This window comes from Simochromis diagramma, unplaced genomic scaffold (assembly GCF_900408965.1).
Source record: "Simochromis diagramma unplaced genomic scaffold, fSimDia1.1 OVJJ01000715.1, whole genome shotgun sequence".
Classification (NCBI taxonomy): domain Eukaryota; kingdom Metazoa; phylum Chordata; class Actinopteri; order Cichliformes; family Cichlidae; genus Simochromis; species Simochromis diagramma.
In genome coordinates this window covers 1,749,860-1,770,728 of record NW_024387128.1, presented here as the reverse complement: position 1 = coordinate 1,770,728, position 20,869 = coordinate 1,749,860, and the positions used below count along the sequence as shown (strand labels likewise).

At 40.3% G+C, this 20,869-nt stretch overlaps 1 protein-coding gene across 1 annotated transcript in view; it reads right to left on the bottom strand.

Moving 5' to 3' along the window:
- The window catches only part of LOC120743426 (E3 ubiquitin-protein ligase HECW1), a 95,524-nt gene extending 75,349 nt beyond the window's left edge, over positions 1 to 20,175 (bottom strand). Inside the window, exons 1-4 of the mRNA XM_040047054.1 lie at positions 19,343 to 20,175; positions 8,867 to 8,924; positions 3,297 to 3,618; positions 1,992 to 2,099 (exon numbers count right to left, since the gene is read on the bottom strand). Of these exons, the coding sequence (XP_039902988.1) occupies positions 1,992 to 2,099; positions 3,297 to 3,618; positions 8,867 to 8,893 (457 nt within the window). The 5' untranslated portion in view covers positions 8,894 to 8,924; positions 19,343 to 20,175. The remainder of the gene's footprint in view (positions 1 to 1,991; positions 2,100 to 3,296; positions 3,619 to 8,866; positions 8,925 to 19,342) is intronic.
- Positions 20,176 to 20,869: the final 694 nt, after the last annotated feature.

The following is a 20,869-nucleotide window of genomic DNA, read 5'->3' as shown; positions in this document are numbered from 1 at the left end:
ACCTTCATTAGAACTAATTAAACCAGAGTAGTAAGCAGATTTGGCTGAGGCAATGCAGTCCTTATAGAACAGAACATGATCATTGTGCATTTCTTTATGTACAGTAAGTCCGGTTTTCTTGAATAGACGTTCGAGTTGGCGTCCTTTAGCTTTAAGGTGACGCAGGTCGGAGGAAAACCATGGAGCTGAACGGGAAAATGAGACAGTTCGATGTTTAAGGGGAGCAAATATGTTAAGAAGGTTATAAAGGTTGACATTATAATGACAAACGAGTTCATGAGGGGTTGAGGAGCTGTGGATAGATGGAAGGTCATCGACGGCAGATGAAAAAACAGCTGGGTTGATATTACTAATCTTCCTAAAAGTGATATTACGAGAGATACAGGTTTTGGAAGCGCTTATGTTTGCATCAAAAGAAATAAACATATGATCAGACTGGGGAAACAATGTGGCTTTACAATGGGTGGGGGTAATGCCAGAACAACAGACCAAATCCAGGATATGACCTTTAGAATGGGTAGGAGATTTTATGTACTGTAGAAGCCCAAAACTTTCCAGGCAGGAGGTAAAATCTCTGGAAAGAAAGAGGGATTTTATCATTGTCCATATGAATATTGAAGTCACCAGCAATGATCAGATTTGGAGAAAGTACAGTGAAATGAGTGAGAAGAGCAGAAAATTCATTTAAAAACTCCTTGTTTGGCTTAGGTGGCCGATAAACAGTACATATGATGGTGGGGGTAGATCCAGGGAGCTGCAGTGCAATGTATTCAAATGGATGGGAGGGAGGGGCAGAGACAGGGAGCACTTTCCAGTGCCTCCGGTGAATTATCGCGAGACCTCCGCCCCTCCCCGAGATGCGAGGTTGACAGGTGTAAACAAACTCAGATGGAGTGGAGTCATTGAGAGAAACAAAGTCATTAGGCTGTTGCCATGTTTCAGTCAAGCAAAGAAAGTCCAACTTATGATCACAGAGGAGATCATGGACGAGATGTCCCTTATCAGTGTGAGAGCGGATGTATAATAGACCAAACTTGGTGCTGGAGTTACCATGCTGGACAGTAGGCTTAGTCGATCTAGCCAGGTGGGCCAGCACATTGTGGTCGACAGCCCGGTCAGTCTTGCGGGGAGGACGACGAGTTTTTCACCAGATGGACAATATTGAGTTAGTGTCACTGATATTGAACTTCCGCCGAAGCCCTCGGTGGATATACCTGCGGCGGGGCTGGAAGGCGATGTCCGGGTAGAAGTATAGAGCCACAGGTGGAGAGACAGCCAGGCAAAAATGGAGCCGCAAAAGATCCGTAGCAGAGTACTGGAGAAGAGCTGTCGCCGGGTGATGAATGATGGATAAAAAAACCCAGGTGAGCACGAGCCACACCAACACCCTGTGGAGCCGCATCTTAATCAGGGCCGAGCACAGAACACAAACGGAGGGACCGAACAACCAGCTGACAGCTGCAGCGCAAGCAATAGGAGCCCGCAAATGTTGCAAAAACAAGTCAAAACAGGGTTGCGGCTTAGATACTTGGTTTGAATTGTCGTCAGCAACTGAAAAAAAATTATAATAAAAATAGTAATAGTAATAATAATAACCGGTGAGCAACGGCAGCCAAGCGCGGCAGCCAAGCGCGGCAGCCAAGCGCGGCAGCGTTTGTCTGTCCTCACTCGACCGGAAGCCACATCTATGTTTTGCCTGTCATATGGAGCAGGTGGTAGAGTCGTGCTTGTTTGAGATATTTGTTTTCATTTGGGTCACAAGTCACCAGCTGCTAATATCATCTTGACTGTAGTTTAACACTAAAGTTTTACCTTTTTGACACGACTGACTGCATATGTCCACAATTCCCCCCAAAAATCCAATATAATGTGAGTGACGTGGAATAGTTTGTTTTACTTTATATTGTAAGCTGTTTGGTGAAAGACATTCACATTTTCTTAGAGACAAAGTGTTCCCTATATTAACAAAAAAAACATTTTTTATTACTCACGTTCACTGAAGTGGGAGCTAGAATCAATTTTCCAGACTATTTGTCCTTTGTGAGATCCATTGATGCCTCGGTTCTTGTAGTCCAGAAAGTTCTCCGATAACGTCTCATCTGGAAAGAGAGATGAATGAGAGCTCAAACCATACTGCACGTCCAAGCTTCTGAATTTCTTTCTGTAATGTATTGGCAACAAAATAAAATGATAGCTGAAACTACTGGCATTCACTTATACAACTGGACAAGTGGAAATCCTTTGCTTTGAGATAAAGTAAACTCTGGTTTTACATATCAGGACATGATTATTTGGCCCTTAGCACATCTGAAAATTAAATAAGCGCTTTATGTATGAATGTACCAGTCTGTTGTATCGTTGTATCGGAGAAATGTTGGCCCACTATTGATTTTAAACAATGCTTAAGTAGTTTTAGGTTTCTGATCCTTCGCTTACGTACGGCTCTCTCGTGGTCTTGCTGCGTCATTTTAACAACACCACCATGTCCACCACGAACTCTTCTGTGTACCAGAAGGTTTCCCAAAGTGTTACTTTATTTAAGTTACAGCCCACTAAAGGTGGTTATACAAGATACTGAATCATAGGGTGTAAATAATTTTTCACTCACTGCTTCTGCATTTGGCTTAGTGTTTATTAAATAAATAATTTATGATATAATAATACAACAATTATTTCTTCTAACATAACAGCTCATGTGCTGTTGCTCATCTCGGGTTGTATTTACCTCATTTTAAGACCTGCCTGATATGTAAAACCTTAGAATTAACTGGGTGTACTTTGTTTTTAATGTGACTGTATGTTTGCAGATATTGCCTATCTAGAACAGACTACCTGATGCATGACATGCCTGCTTGAATGAAAATCTATATCACAGACTTCAGAGCTATCAGCTTTTTCAGAGAAGAGCACTGAAGTTACATTGTTGCTTTGTGTCTTAAAGCTTCATTAGCAAGCCTACATGTTACCATTAGTCAAACAATAACATAAATGCATACAGAAAAGTAAGTAAGGTAAATGACTACAAGTGGTTTGTGCATGCTGTAATATCCAGTTTCTAACTAACCACTTGTGCTGTCTATTTACACACATCTTTGATTTATTTTCCACCTCTGGGATTTATGCTGCCATTTTTAAACAAAGACAAATGGCACTAAAATCATGACGTGATAACCATCACAGCAGAGGACAGCAAACCAGAGTAGCATACTGTACAAAAACAAATACGATTTTTTTAACACAACTTTCAGAGTCAATATATTTAAAACTCTAAAATCTCAAAGCACGTGACATCTTACCAACTAAATACATCCCAATCCAGTCTCCAGCATCCACTTCTTCCTTGATGTCCCATGTGATCACCAGGTCTTCGGACTGGCCTATGATGTAGTGGGAAGAGCTGATGGTAAGAGTGGAACGTGCATCTGGAGAGACCAGATCAGTGTCGCTGGTGGAGCGTGACAGTCCCAACATAAAAGCATCCTGGTTCAGGCCATTGACAGCAAAGGACTCAGGGCCATAGCTGTGCCGAACCGCATCCTTACAGCGCTGGCGGGTCTGGCTGCTGCGAGTTGGGGATGCCATGGCCGCCAAGCCCAGGAACCGATTTTGGTACAAGTTCTGCAACGACATACACAGAAAGAAGCTTTTAGCAGAATCAAAGCTACAAAAACATGAAGTACCTACAGTGGTTGAAAATTTGTGGCCTCTTTAAAATGTAAAAGTGCATTTTCATGTACAATATAACTTTATTTGACCGGCTTTTGTAAAAACAAAATAAAAAATAGAAATCTGTCAAAAACTTATATGTCAAAAACAATAAAGTGACTGAATTCATGTTTTTATACACATTTTGATCACTATGGTGGTCAGTGCTCTCTCTTATGCTGCAGCTTGGTGGACACCAAAACAAAAAATATCCTCAATATCAACTCGATCACACAGTTGCACAACAATGCAATGATGATGCGCTGATAACAGAAAACGGTCATGTATTTTAATGTTGTCTGATGACTGACGTCAAACACAGATCTTCTTCCAGCTAGAAGCAGAGCAGCTTGTGTTTGCTAACACAGCAATATTCTGTTAATCGTTTAGCAGATTGTTTTTTAACTGTGACCAACAGCTGAAATGCAAGCTACTAAATCAGTGTTAAATCAGCCTGCCAGTCATCCTGTGCCACTGTAGGGACGCACCACTGCCTCTGTTCTTCTAATTTGACACTTCCAATCGAAAAAACAATCATGGAATTTACCTTCACCTTATTATTATGTGTGTATAGTCTGTGCTTTATCTCTTAGTTATAGTAAGTCTGTGTGCCCTAAGTTAATATGCTGATGTGTCAGCTTGTGGGTCCCATTCGAACACTGATACAGTGAGCCAGTTAGATGATGACACAGTTTTTGTAATTCTGTCTCTGTTCTGAAGTTCTTAACAGTTTTTAACAAAAGCATGGCATTCAATTCAATGCAATTTAATTTTATTTATATAACGCAACAACAGTCACAATCACAACAACAGTCGCCTCAAGGTGCTTTATATTGTACAGCAGATCCTACAGTAATGGTAGGATCACAGTAGAAATTACAGCCATTCTGAGATATACAACCACATTTTCAGAGTCTCAACAGGAATTGGTCAACTGATGTACAAGCTGTTTCATGGTCAGGTCTATTAGGTCTCTGCCTATTATTCCTTGGCAGCCACACAAATAAAATATATGTAGGGCACTCTGAATGTTCAACTTGGATGTGTCAGGTTTTCACTGAGGCCATCAATAGGCTGAAAAAACAAAAATAAACCTATCAGCAAGCAAAAACTGGCCAGTGCTTTCTTTCTGTTATATCACTTACATCCAGCAACACCAAAAGGCCTGGAAGACTCAGAACAAAGCTTATGTGGACGATACCAGAATTCTTTTCTTGATTAAGAAAAATAACTTGATGTCCAAAGTGTACAATCAAGAGACAGAGAGGGTTACAAGAATGGCAAACCACTAGTTACCCTCGGCAACTGGAAGCGCCTGCAAAGTTCTACAAAAAATTAACTTGCGCCAGAATGATGGGAAGAAAACAGTATGGAGGAGGAAAGGCACAACTCGTGATCTTCAGCATACCATGACATCTATCAAACATGGTGGAGACATGGGCACACTCATCATTTAAAAAACTGCATTTTGTATTTACTTGGTTTATTTTTGTCTCATATTAGAATTTTTGGATGATCTGAAACATTTAAGTTTGACAGACTGCACATTCACTTGACTGTACAGAGGTGGTGCTGAAGGTTCTATGATGTCTTTTATATTTGTGAAAGCCAAGGCCTATTAACTTTTTGTTAGTATGATTAACTACAACTTTGCCAGCATAAAAAGGATTTGTTTGACAGCACTCACTGTCAAAACAACGGGAAAGTCCAAGGAGCTCAGTGAAGAGCTATGAACGAGGATTGCAGATTTACACAAGTTGTGAATGTCTCTTAGAGCCATTTCTAAGCAACTCGAGATTCCAAGATCATCAGTCCAAACAACTGTATGAGAGTACAAGTTATTTGGATGTGTCACCGCCAAAGTCTGCAAGAAGACCCTCAGATTAGTTAGGGTGTTCAGGAACAACTCAGGTCAACTGACATGAACTTAAAGCTGCTGCAACACTAGTCCCACTGTTGACAGTGAAGCCAGTTTTACATTATTATGGACAGAGGGTGCTGACCAAAAAAACACACCTGCTCCAAAATGTTCAAATTGATCCAAATGTTCATCCAATCCATTGTCCAATGTTTTGGAATGGACAAAGCAAACTAACATTAAGCTTCTGGAATGGCCTTCTTCTCACCTCTGCTAAGCTGTTCGATATAACGATATATATCGGATGACGATATGAAAACGTCTATCGTTTCATTTTACGCTATCGTTTGTTTCGTGGTGTCGCAAAATAAACTGTTTACGGCAATATTTTTTCATCGTTTTGATGGACACTGTAGTGGCTATATTAAGTTCTCTCTCTGTCTTATATTTAAAATAACCACACGGACAGACAGGCGACTGTTTTCACGCATTGCCGTTAGGAACAACGGCGGTAAACCCAGCTGCTGTCCGCTTGTTTATTTTCCACATAAACCTTTCACAATAAAGCTTAAGATCCTGTTGAGATTTTTCAAAATAAACTGAAATGATGACAAACAGAAGGACCAGTCAAAACAATACGAGGACCTTATTTCTAAACGAGGGGCTAGCATGGACATGGTTCTGAAAAGTCTGACACGGACCAGAAAACTGTACTATGCAAATTATGCAGGAAACCGGTCCCCACCCCAGACTCAAACATGACAAACCTCTTCTACCACCTACGCAAGGATCACATGAAAGAGTAATCAAAGAGAGTTTAGGGAGGAGAAGCAAAAAAAGAGCCGTCAGGTGCTCAAAATCAACCTTAGACTCAAACATTAGAACAGGCCTTTCCCCACAGCACGCCATGTAATAAATACGCACAAAGAAAATGGCCATTACAAACTTGTATCTAAAAATATATTGTTTCATGCACTGGTGAAAACACTCGACTCGCAGTACAGGTAAAAGCCAGAAAAATAATTCATATGAACTCTACCAATTTGAAAAACTGCCTGTACCGGACTCCAGGTGAGACCACAGGATGCTTTGACACTGCTAACGTCAGCGGACACAGCCCAAGGTTCAAAAGATGACAACATTGTTGAGAAATTGGGGAATTGATTATTTAAAGTTCAGGAAAGAAGCAGAGCAGCATGTACTGACTAAAGTAACTGACCTTGATTACAACTCACTGCCCACTCTATCGACACAGTACTTGTACTTCATGTGAACAAAGGTGTACCGTTTAAAGAATAAGCAGACCAAAATTAGGTGCCAGTTTTGTTTTTGTTCTCTTTTCTTTACATTTGAATGTTTCTACCCAATAACTGAAAACTGTTTGTTTGTATACAAAAAACTGATGCAGTGTAGAGGTAGTTTTTTTTCTTGTACTATGACTACTTTATTTCTTTGGAACTGACCAAAGTTTTAAGTTTTCAGTTTGTGAGTGTTGTTCTGTAGCACTTTAAGCTGTAAGTCGAGTCAATTAAGGTTTTAGTTTATCATATATAGCTATGGTATTTATTTAAAATACAGTTGTGGAGTTTTTACAGTTTACAAATAAGATTTTTTTTATCGTCCAACCAATGTCTGTGGTCATGAAATCCTTCGAACGACTGGTGTTAGCCCATCTGAAAGACATTACAGGCCACCAGCTGGACCCTCTGCAGTTTGCCTACCGGGCAAACAGGTCGGTGGATGATGCAGTGAACATGGGGCTGCATTACATCCTGCAACACCTTGACCGCCCGGGAACTTATGCCAGGGTCCTGTTTGTGGACTTTAGTTCGGCTTTTAACACCATTGTGCCTGAACTTCTTTCCTCCAAACTCTCCCAGCTCAGCGTGTCACCAGCTACCTGTCAGTGGATCACCAGCTTCCTGACAGACAGAAAGCAACAAGTGAGGCTGGGGGAGATCACCTCTGAAACCCGGTCCCTCAGTATTGGTGCCCCTCAAGGATGTGTCCTCTCACCACTACTGTTCTCCCTCTACACTAACGACTGCACCTCCAAGAACTCGGCTGTCAAACTCCTAAAGTTTGCAGATGACACCACTGTCATTGGCCTCATTCAGGATGGTGATGAGTCTGCATACCAGCAAGAAGTTGAGCGGCTGGTACTCTGGTGCAGTCAGCACAATCTGGAGCTGAACACTCTTAAGACTGTAGAGATGACAGTGGACTTCAGGAGACATCCCTCAACTCTGCTCCCCCTCACCATATCAGACAGCCCTGTGTCAACTGTGAAGACCTTCAAGTTCCTGGGTACAACCATCTCCCAGGACCTGAAGTGGGAGACCAACATCAACTCCATCCTCAAAAAGACCCAGCAGAGGATGTACTTCCTGAGACAACTGGGGAAGTACAGTCTTCCACAGGAGCTGCTGATCCAGTTCTACACTGCGGTCATTGAGTCTGTCCTGTGCTCCTCCATCACAGTCTGGTATGGAGCAGCCACTAAACAGGACAGGAACAGACTGCAGCGGACTGTACGGGCAGCAGAAAGGATCATCAGGCGCCCCCCTGCCCTCCATCCAGGATCTGTACCTCTCAAGAACCAGGAAACGGGCAGGGAAAATCATCGCAGACCCCTCACACCCTGCACACAGACTTTTTGATCTGCTGCCCTCTGGCAGACGGTACAGAAGCCTGCATACCAGGACCACCCGACACAGGAACAGTTTCTTTCCCCTCGCCATCTCCCTTCTTAACAGTTGACCTGTCACACTGCTCCCACTGCCAGACTGCAACTGCACCTTATGTACATTTTGTAGTATTCATTCCACCTCATTCATTTCTGTATTTTATGTATATAAGTTTAGATTCGTTATTTATAGTTGGTTTACACAGCTTTGTGTATGTATGTGTAATGTGTATATATAGACACGTGTGTGTGTGTGTGTGTGTGTGTGTGTGTGTGTGTGTGTGTGTGTGTGTGTGTGTGTGTGTGTGTGTGTGTGTGTGTGTGTGTGTGTGTGTGATTTACATTGCTGTGCTTGAGAGCCACCATCTACCGGAACCAAATTCCCTGTATGTGTCTGCACATATACTTGACCAATAAACACGATTCTGATTCTGATTCTGATGTGTGTGTGTGTGTGTGTGTGTGTGTGTGTGTGTGTGTGTGTGTGTGTGTGTGTGTGTGTGTGTGTGTGTGTGTGTAAAATTTGCAGCAGCTTTTATAAATGCACAACAGAAGCTGGGTGGAGGTACACATACAAAGAAGCTGGAGAGTGATTGCAGGAAGGAGGGGGCACTGACCTTGAAACTACAGAGCTGCATCAGCATAATGACCAGTCAACCCAAAGCAGACCAAAACCTGAGGGAAGTGGGAGGAGAACGGTGGGGTGTTACAAACCACAGAAACAAAAAGCAGAAGCAGTGAATGCAGAGGAGAAAGTGAAGTAGAGTGTTAGGGGGGGAAACATCATCATCATCTTTTCATACTTCATCTTTATCAGATAAAAATATGAATACTTCAAGAAAAGAAGCACAGATGGAGAAACAAGTGGAAACAGAGACATGGAGAACACACAAATATAGCACAGATAGAACAGACATATAGACTCAACACAGTTACAACACATACAACAAAAATCACTTTTCATGTGCATCTGCAGATGTTCACATGGTCAGTGTTCCTGCAGGGGAGAAGCAACCCTACAAAAATTAACAAGAAGTCTCTGAATGTTGTTTTCTGTGAATTCATCACAACCTGAAAATATGAAACTTCAATAAAAAATAAATATCAGTAAAAGAATAGATAGGATGAAGACTAACTATTATGGGATGACTGGGCAGTAGCTGTGTCACTCTACGTAACCAAGGGTTAACGGACTAGCAAAAAAGTGCCACGGATCCTCGCTCTCCACACAGCCCCAGGCCTACTATCACTGTGTTATATAAGCAAACAGCCACCCTGGCTCATAAAATGTCCCGAGGCACTGAGGGAAACACAGCATTAGTGTTACAATATACACAATAACTTGCAGTTTCAAGCAAAACGTAGCATTACTTCCACATGTGGGGCAACAGCGGAAAAAGTGTTGATTTGTAGAAGCAAAACACTAATATATGCTCATTTGTTCAGCCTTGAAGAGACTATTTTCTGAGTTTTCTGAGATTCTGAGAAGTTCTGGACTATTTTGTTGTTTTTTCTACCTCTGCTATGGAAGTTACGATTTTGGTTTGGATTTTCCATAAATGTCTGTCTGTAAAGGTGAAAGCTCAGAAAGTTTAGAAAGAAAACATTGTAGAGGTGTAGATTGGGCTCAACAATCCATTAAAATGTAAACATAATTTCCTCTGGGATTAAAAAAGTATTCTGATTATGAAATTTGGCTTACATCTTAATGACCTTGAAGACTGTGGCCTACAACCAACCAAGTCTTAATGACTTGGTTGGTTGTAAGATTAGCCTTACTCAGGGCAGATACACATGGAGACACAAAAAAAATGAAAGAAGAGAAATAACAATTTAACATAAACCAGTGACACACTCCGGGGCCTGATCACCCCTGGCAGGGCCTCCTTGGATGAGGGTGTCTAGTGATAATGGCCGAAACACCCGATGAATCCAAGGTCCACTACTGACGATGTGTCCCAAATTTTAATAAGATAATCTAGATCAGATCTCTAATCACTAAACCTAACCAAAAAATTGCAGATTAGCTTGGGTAAAAGACCGAAAGTTGAGGCACACAACGATGTGTCCCGTTGGTAAAGTTTCTGGGCTGCCTTTCCTCATAACAGCCATCCCTCAAGATTCTCTCCATTTAAAGCAATGCATTATCAGGGACTATAACATCTAGTCCTTTTACTGAATCATGCATTAGTTGAACATTGACAAAAAGTCTTGTAACCATTATTCTAACAAATGTTGTGTGCAGCCAAAATATAGAAAGTAATGCATAAGGATTTAAAATATAATTCCATATTCCACCGCTAACATCTCCTCTAAGGTCACCAGATTGATCTGAAGGGCAAAGTGCTAATAATGCCATATACAGCTATTTAAAACTTACTGCCACTTTTTATATTGGCAACAGAGAGTAATACAGGGAATGATATGTGGCCATTCTAAATATCATGATATGTTATTCTGACTTTGTTATGTACATCAGAGTAACAGGTTCTAACCATTTAAATACATAACAATTTGAATACATGCGCACTGTTCTGAATAAATATAAATTCTGAGGGTGAAATACTTTTTTTTAAATTTGATATTTATTATTAAACATTTTCACCTTAATAAAAAAAATGTATTTAAAAAAAATAGTTGTATTGAAATTTATGTCAGATATATTAAAATTGGTTTCGATTATCTCTTTTATTATCTCCAGTATCCTTTTGTTTCTTGTCTAGTATTTATCTTTGTTTTAAGTGTTTCTGTCAAGTTCTCTTAGACTCTTTTGCCTTATTTTTAGTTTACCCCCCAGTGTCTCCTTATCAGATTTAGTTCAGGTGTGTGTAGGTCCCCAGGTGTCTCCACCTAAGGCCCACCCTAAACAACACCCTGATCTGATGGCAATAATTTATGAAATAAACAATCACCAGCTATGAAACCATCAACTAAGCAGCAAAGTATTTGCGTAGGTTACAGGTTATTTTCCCATTGACTTATACACAACCAAACTTTATTATGCAAGCACAAGAGCTGCCTCCCTGCAAGTTTGCAAAATGTCTGCATTCGCACAAGCACACCCAGCAGAGGCCCTTAAAAGGAGAATGAATCCAATTAAACCATGTCTTCTTCCTGCCCTACGACAGAACTTTGCCAACAGACTAACCCCCAACATGTAATTAGGAACAATTCAACCCTCACCCTAAAGTATTTCAGTGCTTCTGTGTCTATATTAGCCCAACAATAGCTCCAAAGATAGCCATGCAATGGCATATCATTTTATGTAACTAGTCGAATTTCAGTAACTCTACAAAATCTGGCTTGAATTTCGCCTCTAAGTCTACAATGTCACAGTCATAAAGCCGGGACTATGCGCAGGATTTTTCACTGTGAGTTCAGCCCCTAGTTCCACTGTAACATCCTCACTTAGCTAGAGGAGGAAACTTACCGCAAATAATCAGAGCTGGTGTTGGCAAGCAGGAAAAACATCACGTAGGCACCTTTTCTGGAACACCAACATAAACTTTGCTCACCAGCTGGACCACTTGCCAGATTTGCCTCCCTGCAACTTTGTCCATTTGCCAAAAATGAAAAGCAAATTGAAGGATTACTCTCTGGCCAGACTGCAGAGTATCTATGAGAAGCAGAAGACCAAGAGATGTAACAGGACTATTACAGACTGACCTACTACAGGAAAAGCAGCTATGCTAAAAACGGCCCAGACACAAATTTGAATAAGACAGAATATGATTGAGCCTGCAGCAAGAGTTTAATTTGCTTCCATTAATCAGGATAAACAACAAATCTTTAAATGCACTTGTTCTATTTCTGTGACTAAACACAGTAAAAGTAAAACAGTAAAAGTTTATGTACTCAAGGACAGTCTGACATCTGCGACTGGAGAGTCAGCTCATATCTGCACGTCAGTGTGAATGAAAAAATGATCAATATTACATCCCAACACACTGATACCTTATGTTCATATTTTCTTACTCACCCTTCTATTTTCTAACAGCCTGACTAACAGTTAAAGATACACTGAGTACACACTCACTGAGTACATACGCATCAAAAAAACAATGCTCATGTGTGACACACATATGCAAATAAGAGAGAAGACAAAAACTATACAGTCACATTCAAATCCCTACAGTGCTCATTAGTTTCATAGCTACACATTAGTACAGTGCCATAGCTAGCTACACTAAGGCAAAACTCTCCTAGGAAATGTCCCCACTTGTACTTCCTGCTCATTCTTACATTTGCACAATTAACTGGTATAATCCCATTCAGTCCAGTATGGGAGAGATTTGGAAGCCTCTACTGTGATAGCACTACAACAGAGAGCTCCCTGACCAATATAAGCACATGAGAGCAACATGGACTTTACATAATGATTTTCATGAACACGTTTCATGAGTTTCATGAACACGGTATTGCAAAACACAGTGTACTAGTTAACTAGTATTAATCTGAGTGATGACCTGACTATCATCAGGAATGTGGTCACTTAGTAGAGTCTTCACTTCATCTCAAAACTGGCCATTGGCTATGGTTAGGATTGGATTTTGTATTAGGCTCATAATAAATAGTCACTTTCGAATGAAGTTTCATTCATACAATCAAATATTCTTTCAGCACAGCTTGTAACACTAACTGAACCCAAACCCATTAATTTTGTAACAGCGCTAAGTTTGACCCCCCCCCCCCCACTGGTGCTTTTAAACTAAGACTGGACCCATTTGCTAATGTACCCGTCGATCTTATTGGTCCCTGTAAATAATGTACTGTAGACCTATAAACAGAATCCAAGCAAATTGCTAAAACGACTTAATACAAAGTAACAATCCGCTCAATTCTGAATCAGAAACATGACCTGTGCTCTTGGTAAAACCTAATAACAAACCGAATATCAATACTTCTATTTGTACTTTAAACAGATCGAGAGCAGATTGCTGATGCAGTGAAGTCTTAGGCTATACCATCAATGCAGAGCTCTAATGGTTTTCCCAGCAATGTCAAGCAGTTGCTGGGGAAAAGGACATTTTGAACTCGGTTTAAATATAATGTAATGTTTTTATTTTTAAAAGTAAGTTGGAGTTACTCCATCAAATTACTCTATCATTTAACAGAACTACACACAGTACAATACAGGAGAAACGATCTGCAGATTGATTACAACATTGCAGTGTCAGTCTAGTGTGTTTGGTGTTGATGTATGTCTTTTGTTGGAGATCATTTTATGTACTGTAGCCAATAACAGTTGAGAATAAGAAAAAACCTAAAGTGTACTGAAATGATACAAGAGGTCCTGCCCGGAGAAGGTTAGACTCCTGTTGTTCTCCCATGTATTTGGGACACACAAACATTGAGTGTATCTGCTACAATATACAGTACAAAAACTTTGAGAACTACAATAGAGTTCCCATAATGCTTAAAAATATACACAAACTCCAGTGAGTAAGTCCATGCAACTTCAGTTCTGTTATTTAACTGTCAAGCAGCAGTTTTAGTTGGAAATACAGCCATGGGTAGATGCGGATTGAATATTTTGACTGATACTGTTTGCATGTAATGAAACTTGCAGATACTAGTTCTTCCTGTTAAGATCTGTTTGTGTCCCTACATTTCCATTCTGCAGAATAACGCCTTCCACATGAGTGTTTCTTGCACACAAACTTAAGCTGGCAAAGTAAATTTAGCTTTTGTTTCGTTTTGTTTTTTATTGTTCTTGAGTTTTTGTCTGTGGGATTAAAAATTCAATGGAAAGACAGCTTAATGAAACTGAGGTCTACCACAATACTGACCACAGTTTAATTTCTTAAGGAAAAACACTTTTAGGCCGTAAACGGCATGCTATGTTTGCCCTGATGCTGTGTGTGCAGTAGTGTTATCTAAGAAGTAAAAGAAAGAAAAAAACAGGTTGTGAGATACTAAAAATCATAACAGCATGCCGATTTATAATAGTCTTAATACCAACAATAGTCTTCTCAGGCTGTGCCATATCTCATCATCTGTGATAATACTGATTTAAATTGTTGCATGGTATGAAAATGTCATACTGCAATCACTTCTATAACAACGCCATGCACTTTCTATAGTGCACGCAGCAGCAACAAGACAAGCCGGGATATATCTGAGAGCAAGAGCCACATGTCAGCCTCCGATGAGTCGAAAAAGACAGCTACTTCAAAAACCTCCAATAAAGCGCATTAATTAGCAAGATATTGTTCCCATTAAAGGTGGAAACAACACACAACTGAGCTACAGACGAGGACACACTAACAGCTGGTGATGTTCGATATAAATGTAAACAAATGACTCCAACAAGTGTGGCAGGAGCACTCGCTATCTGCACTCCATTAGACAGAAAAAGTCAAGAATGAATGGAATTTACTAACGTAGTCACATGTAAAAAAGGACATCTTTAGGCAGCTGCTTAAAAAGTTGGACCAAGACACAACATATTTGATATTATATTATATTGTGCAAATGACCCTACAAAGTGGTGGCAACAAAGTCAAGCAGCACAACGAACCTCCCAAAGCATTCCTCATAAAGGAGTTTGAGAGGTCAGTAAAGCTCCAGTTTCACACTAAATTAAAGAGTTCTCATAAATGCTAACGTGGTTGGCATGTTTTTTGCACTACGTCAGACATCTTAAATGGTGCTGTTACCGTGTGTTATTCTAATCTTTTCCCATTTTTTTAATAACAGCGTTTTTTGCTGTTTTCCCCAGTGGCATTGGAAATGGTATTAAGTAGTGGTGCAACGGATCAAAAATCTCACGGTTTTAAGTCACGGATCGGATCAATTTTCAGATCAGCAAAAAAGAAAAAAAGAAAAATTTTTAACATTTACTTATTAACTTTTTAAGTATTTTTTGCCTGTTAAAAACATTCAACTCAAGACTCATTCCACGCAATTATATAAAAACTAATTAAGGTGCAATATAGGGCAGTACAGGGCTTTATATCTACCACTCCGCTGTGATATAATGAGCGGTCACGTAGCTTTCCGTTGACCTGGAGGTCCACCCGTTTGTAGTTGGGCAACAGAAGATGCCTGGGACAGTTCAGCCATAACTTTAATCTTTTCCTGCTCATACATGCCTGGGTACGATCTTGCCACTAAAGCGGACGCGCATCATAGCGTGGCTCAAGCACGTTCATCACAGTTTAAACCCCTTGTTTTGCACAACAGAATATGGCCTCCCGTCTGCAGCTAAAGACCCCAACAGCTTTTGTAATAGCTTTAGCCCGGTCGGACTGGGCAGCAAAGGGCTGCTTAAATGCCGCAAACTCCTCTGCTCCTCCATTTGGACCGCTAGCGCTGGCCATAGCTATTGCTTGACAGACCCACCACGCCACCATACACGTACTTTTTTCTTCTTTATCGAATCTTCGGATCACGTGCGTGCCGAACTGTGGAGTGGGATCGGTTCGGATTACGGATCAACCGTGATCCGTTGCACCACCAGTATTAAGTATCTTTTTTTTCCCCTTGGTTTCAGTACTGGCTTTAAAACTCTAGTGTGGAGGATCAGATTGGGTCTGTTGTGCTAAAAGTGGTAAAGTAGCGCAAGTTATTTAAGAGGATGAGTCTGGGGTTGACTCACTCACTTGGATATTTATCATTTTACTCACTCCTTCCTCTGTAGACACTTAACACAGCCCATTTTGATGCACAAAATCAAATTAACTTTCTTGGGAATAAAGAAGAATTAATTCCTTCCATATTTTATTTAGATGAGAAAAGTCATTAAAATCAAATTATCTCTCAGCATTATTTGAATCGTTCAATATTAAAATATCCACAATTTAGCCATGATAAAATTATAAAAGGGATGTTAAAGGACTGAAACAAAAAACTGCTATTATGCTACACTATTAGGAATAAAGACCAATGGCATACTCTGCTTCTTATAATGTCCCAGTAAACTTGATAAACATGTTGTACAGTTGTTGCTACTGTCTAAATCAAACCAAGTGACACAAAGCAGTGACTGCTAACAAACACACACAAAACTGAAAACACTGAAAATCTTTACCAGTCCCCAACTACACACATTCCAATTGCAGATGTTGTTTTTGTTTAAAGCTTGCAATACTAGGACAATCATATTAGAGACAGAAATAATCCATGATCAAACAATTTCCACTTTATTAATCAAGTTAGTTGGTTGCAGCAGTTGCTGTCATCATGCAGTAAATGGCCACTTTATGATAGCTTGCACACTTTTTTCTCTCACTTGAAAGGTTAAACAGCTAGAAAACAGTGTAAGTGTTGCTTACGTTGAGTTTTTTTGTATTGTGAGCTTTGATACTCACCAAACTATAATAAGTGCTGGTAGAGCTTCTGACTGCGTATAACTTTTCTCTGCAAAACTCACTAAAAAGAAACTGGTGACTCAAGTGCCTACCTTTAAACTACCTTTAGTCCTTTAAACCTCTTGAATGAAAAAAGCTACAGGCTACACTTCTCATGCAGTGATAGTCTTCTATCAAGTACACTTTTATTACTGGAAATCTGCCTCTTCTGTTTCTTGCATATACATTTAAGCAGTGTCTTTTAACAGGCTGAAGTATGAAATGATTACATTACAGCTAAGTGGCAGAAGCTGCTGCACTTATCCTAAATTATTCCATTTTCATATTTCTTTTTAAACTATTGTTTGGCTTATTTACAGTATTCCTGCTTGCTTAGATCAATTTTTATGTTGTCATTTATTCTGCTGAAAAACTGTCAGGTGTCAGGAAATAATGTTAGGCAGCCAGCTGTGGCAGGAACATCGTGATAGTTTTAATTATTATATATCATTACCTGATCACTTTGAGGAGTTATCCACTCAACAGCATTTTCCCATATTGGGTGTTGTTTTGATTGTATCCGAGTTGCCATGACAGTTAGCATGAGCAGACAAAGACATGTTTAACCTGCTCTTGCTACAGTAACTGTCTTGCTCCTCTTTCTGTACATGTTGACCTGACTTGGCCTCTCTCCAGCCAAACAGAAAATGTTGCACTTCTATTTGCTTTGACAGAATTCTCCCGATAAATCTGACTTTCTTCTTGCCAGTGTAACTAATATGTTTTTACATATGCAATCCACAATGATGCTGAATTATGTAAAGATAATTCAACATTCAGCTGATTGGATCAGAACTCGTGTTACATTTAATTATGAATAAAGAAAATCTGGGTAAAGTGCTTACTTTTTTTTTATTTTCACTATGAGATTATTCTGTCTTGCGTTTTAAATCAAATGAGTGTTTCACCTTAGCCAAAACTCACTCATTGTTTAGTTCTGTTGGAACAAAACAACAAAGTTTTCATCTACCTGGTGTATCCAAATGTAATCTCACAAGTGAAGATCTATAAAGCCAAAATGCATGGAAGAGAATTCATTTGAAAACAATTAATTTCAGGTTTCTGAAACTACACTTGGGTCGCATGAAACCTAACCCTACCCCCAAGTAGTTCAACATCCACCTGGTGAATGTTAATGTTAACTAACAATCAAATTAAATAACTGAGAAATAATTATGATTATGCTTTTTTCAATAATCAGAGACCCCAATCAAACAGAAGAATGGATTGGTTAAGCAGGGATTTCCCTTAAAATAGCAAAGTGCTTTTCTGGTTTATCATGCTTTAAATCTGACAATGCATTAGAAAAATCCTTTTCACTTGGGCCTGCTTGATTAACATTTCTTAGCATAAGAAGGTGAACCACTCAAAGAAAACAGTGCTTGTCAATTTCAAATTGCTTATCGTTTTACTTATTGCAATGCCCACAGAAAGATAAACATAAAAAGCTTATCTTCAGAGCTCAGGTCACAAAGATGTGCTCAAACCTCTTAGGCTTTCTAGTAGAAACATTCAGCCCTGTGTGACTTACAGTGGAGTGGGTGATACATGAAAACATCAGGGTCTGGTTCTCATATTCATCATAAACAACCTGAGTTCGCCTCTGGTGATAGCCAACCACTGCAGACTTGCATGCAGTAAAGGAACTATGAACATCATTGACATTATACAACAAAAATACTGCATATATGAGAATATCCACCATTAATTGGTACCAACCATACCTATGTGCATAATTATGAATATGTTAAAAATAGCTGGTGGCAAATCAGTGGCATCCATTCAGAAGCAGAACAGAAAACCCAGCAAAAAATAGGTTTGCCCTATTGATACTGGAAGATCTGAGTTCATAGTAAGAACCAAATGGTAGTGTGCAATACCTAGTAAACGTTGCCTTTTCCCCATTGTTACAGGGATTTATGTGGGTCACAATTTACTCAGCAGCTTGACAGCTAGACAAACACCATCACTGGTGATATGCATCCCCCAAACTTGGAAAAATGCTGTCTCTTCATGGCTATACCTTTTCTGTTATTATTATTATCATGTCTCCAAAGAACAGAAGCAAACAAATGGAAATACACAGATCATGTGTGGCTCCAGTATTTAAGAGGATTTTGTGGATGGGAATCCTCGCACAAAGACCGGAGGGGGTAAGCCTTTCTCTTGTATAGCCTGCTCGTGGTACATTACAAATAAGGAGGAAGAACTCAGTGCGACGCTGTAGGGCCCCGACATCTTCAGCGCCAATACATTCACGCCAAACATCATTCAAGAAATTAATTAATTTAATGCAGCGCTGCTTACCAGAGAAGGGCAAGGTTTTCACTGAAACATGGCTTAATGTCTTCATACAGCAGTCGCCACCCTTCAATTCGGCACGTGTAATACAGCTGACACAGTCTCAATTTAGATGTTTTATTACACAAAATAACAACTTTAAAGGATGTTACGCCTTTGCAGCAATAGAAAATTAAGCTACTGGGGAAACACGTTTGGCTTTAAAGTAAACCGCCTCTGAAAAGACACTCTGCCTAAATGCTGCGGCTATGTACTTGATATTTTTGCTGACGTTATGTACTGTTACAATAAATCACTCACTGTTTAAACAATTCAACGTAACGTTTCCTCCACACGGAAGAGAATGACATAAATGCGGGTTACCGAACGCTGGGCCCGCTGCTGGAGACTGGCAGGATATGACACTACATCGACGTTAAGGCAACAATGGAGGCGACCTACCTGGGATAAAATAACCTGCCGGTGGATCATTCTCCAAAGGTAAGGGTGGGAATTCGAAGAGGTACACGCTTGCTAATTTCCATCGAGCTCCATTTCGTAGGCAAAGTGCAGTAGGAGTGTACACAAACGGCGTAGTGAGTCAGGGCCGATGAGGCACGCGAAAGAGGCTTCAGTCACATCCTTCACTCTTTCTCTGGACCAAAGTAAAGCTAGCAGCAACCGCGAGCACGTCCCAGGATGCGGCCAAAACACGCCGTTAGAAAACCGAATACCGCGAAGTTTTTGGTCAGTATTTTCCGAACTCAGCTTATCTGATATAATGAAATGTGACGTAATACTTTGTGTGGAAACCTATTCTATCCCAAATATTATTTTCTTACAGTTTGTTGCATGACAATGTAAGAATGCGATTTCCGGTGGAACTTCCGGTCGTTTGAGGCGAATTTCTCGAGCTTCACTGAGCTGGGTACCAGTGTCTCTCAGCCAATCCGAAAGCGGGTTTTCTGCCTCGCGTGCGCTACCTCCTCATCTCTACTCCCTCCGCTCATGTACCTAGTTACGCGCACGCGATAGCAAGCGCTCGCGTTACTCCCTCCGCCAAAACAACAGAAGCTAAAGACGGAAAGACGAAAGGAAAGCTGGAACTTAGTTCAAGCAGGAAATGCGACTCCGTCCCAGGCAACCGTGTTCTCATTGTCGATGCTGTGCCTGCAGAACAGACATTTTCGTATGTATATGAATACAGGTTGAGGATGAGTACAAGTGAAAGCTGGAAATCCCGTATTTCTGAAAATGTTTTCGTGTAAAGCAGTGTGGCTTTCAAGCTGCCAGCTAGTGACTACAGCTCCGGTTACCTAGGTGACCCGTTAATGTATTTACTAGCAGGTAGTATGTCAATCAGCAGTATTCTTTGCTTTCATTTATGGCCACTTCCGTCTTTTCAGCGAACGTTTATCAAGTGTCACCATTCGTCACTTAAATTTGCCAAATACAATTCTCTTTCTGTCTCCCTGAGCCACACACTTCCAGTGTTGACCTGGCAACCAGACACCATTGATAAAGCCGCAGGTGAAGTGGGCAGGACGTCATAAACTCTCAGGGGAGCCACCGAAGGCACTACCAATGAAAGTGTAATGCAGTGGAGTCTTTCTGTGCAGATAAACAGCCCCAAAGCATAATGTTTCCACCTCCATGCTTGGACTGTGGGGATGATGGGTTTTTTTGGTCATACTCTGCATTTTTCTTCCTTGAAAGTTGAATCAATCTAGCTTTCCGGTTGAATCAGAAAGCTAGATTTAGTTTTCATCAGACTGCAGCACTCTCTTTCAAGCCTTCTCTGAATCAGTTAGCTGTTCATTGGCAAACTTAAGGATGAGCTCGTACTCATGAAACAAGATCTTGCAGGGAGATCCGGACTGAGGGTGATTAATGGTCATTTTTTATTTCTTCCATTTCTGAATAATCGCACCAACAGTGGTCACCTTCTCATCAAGTGTTTTTTGCTGATGGTCTTGTTGTCCACCTCAG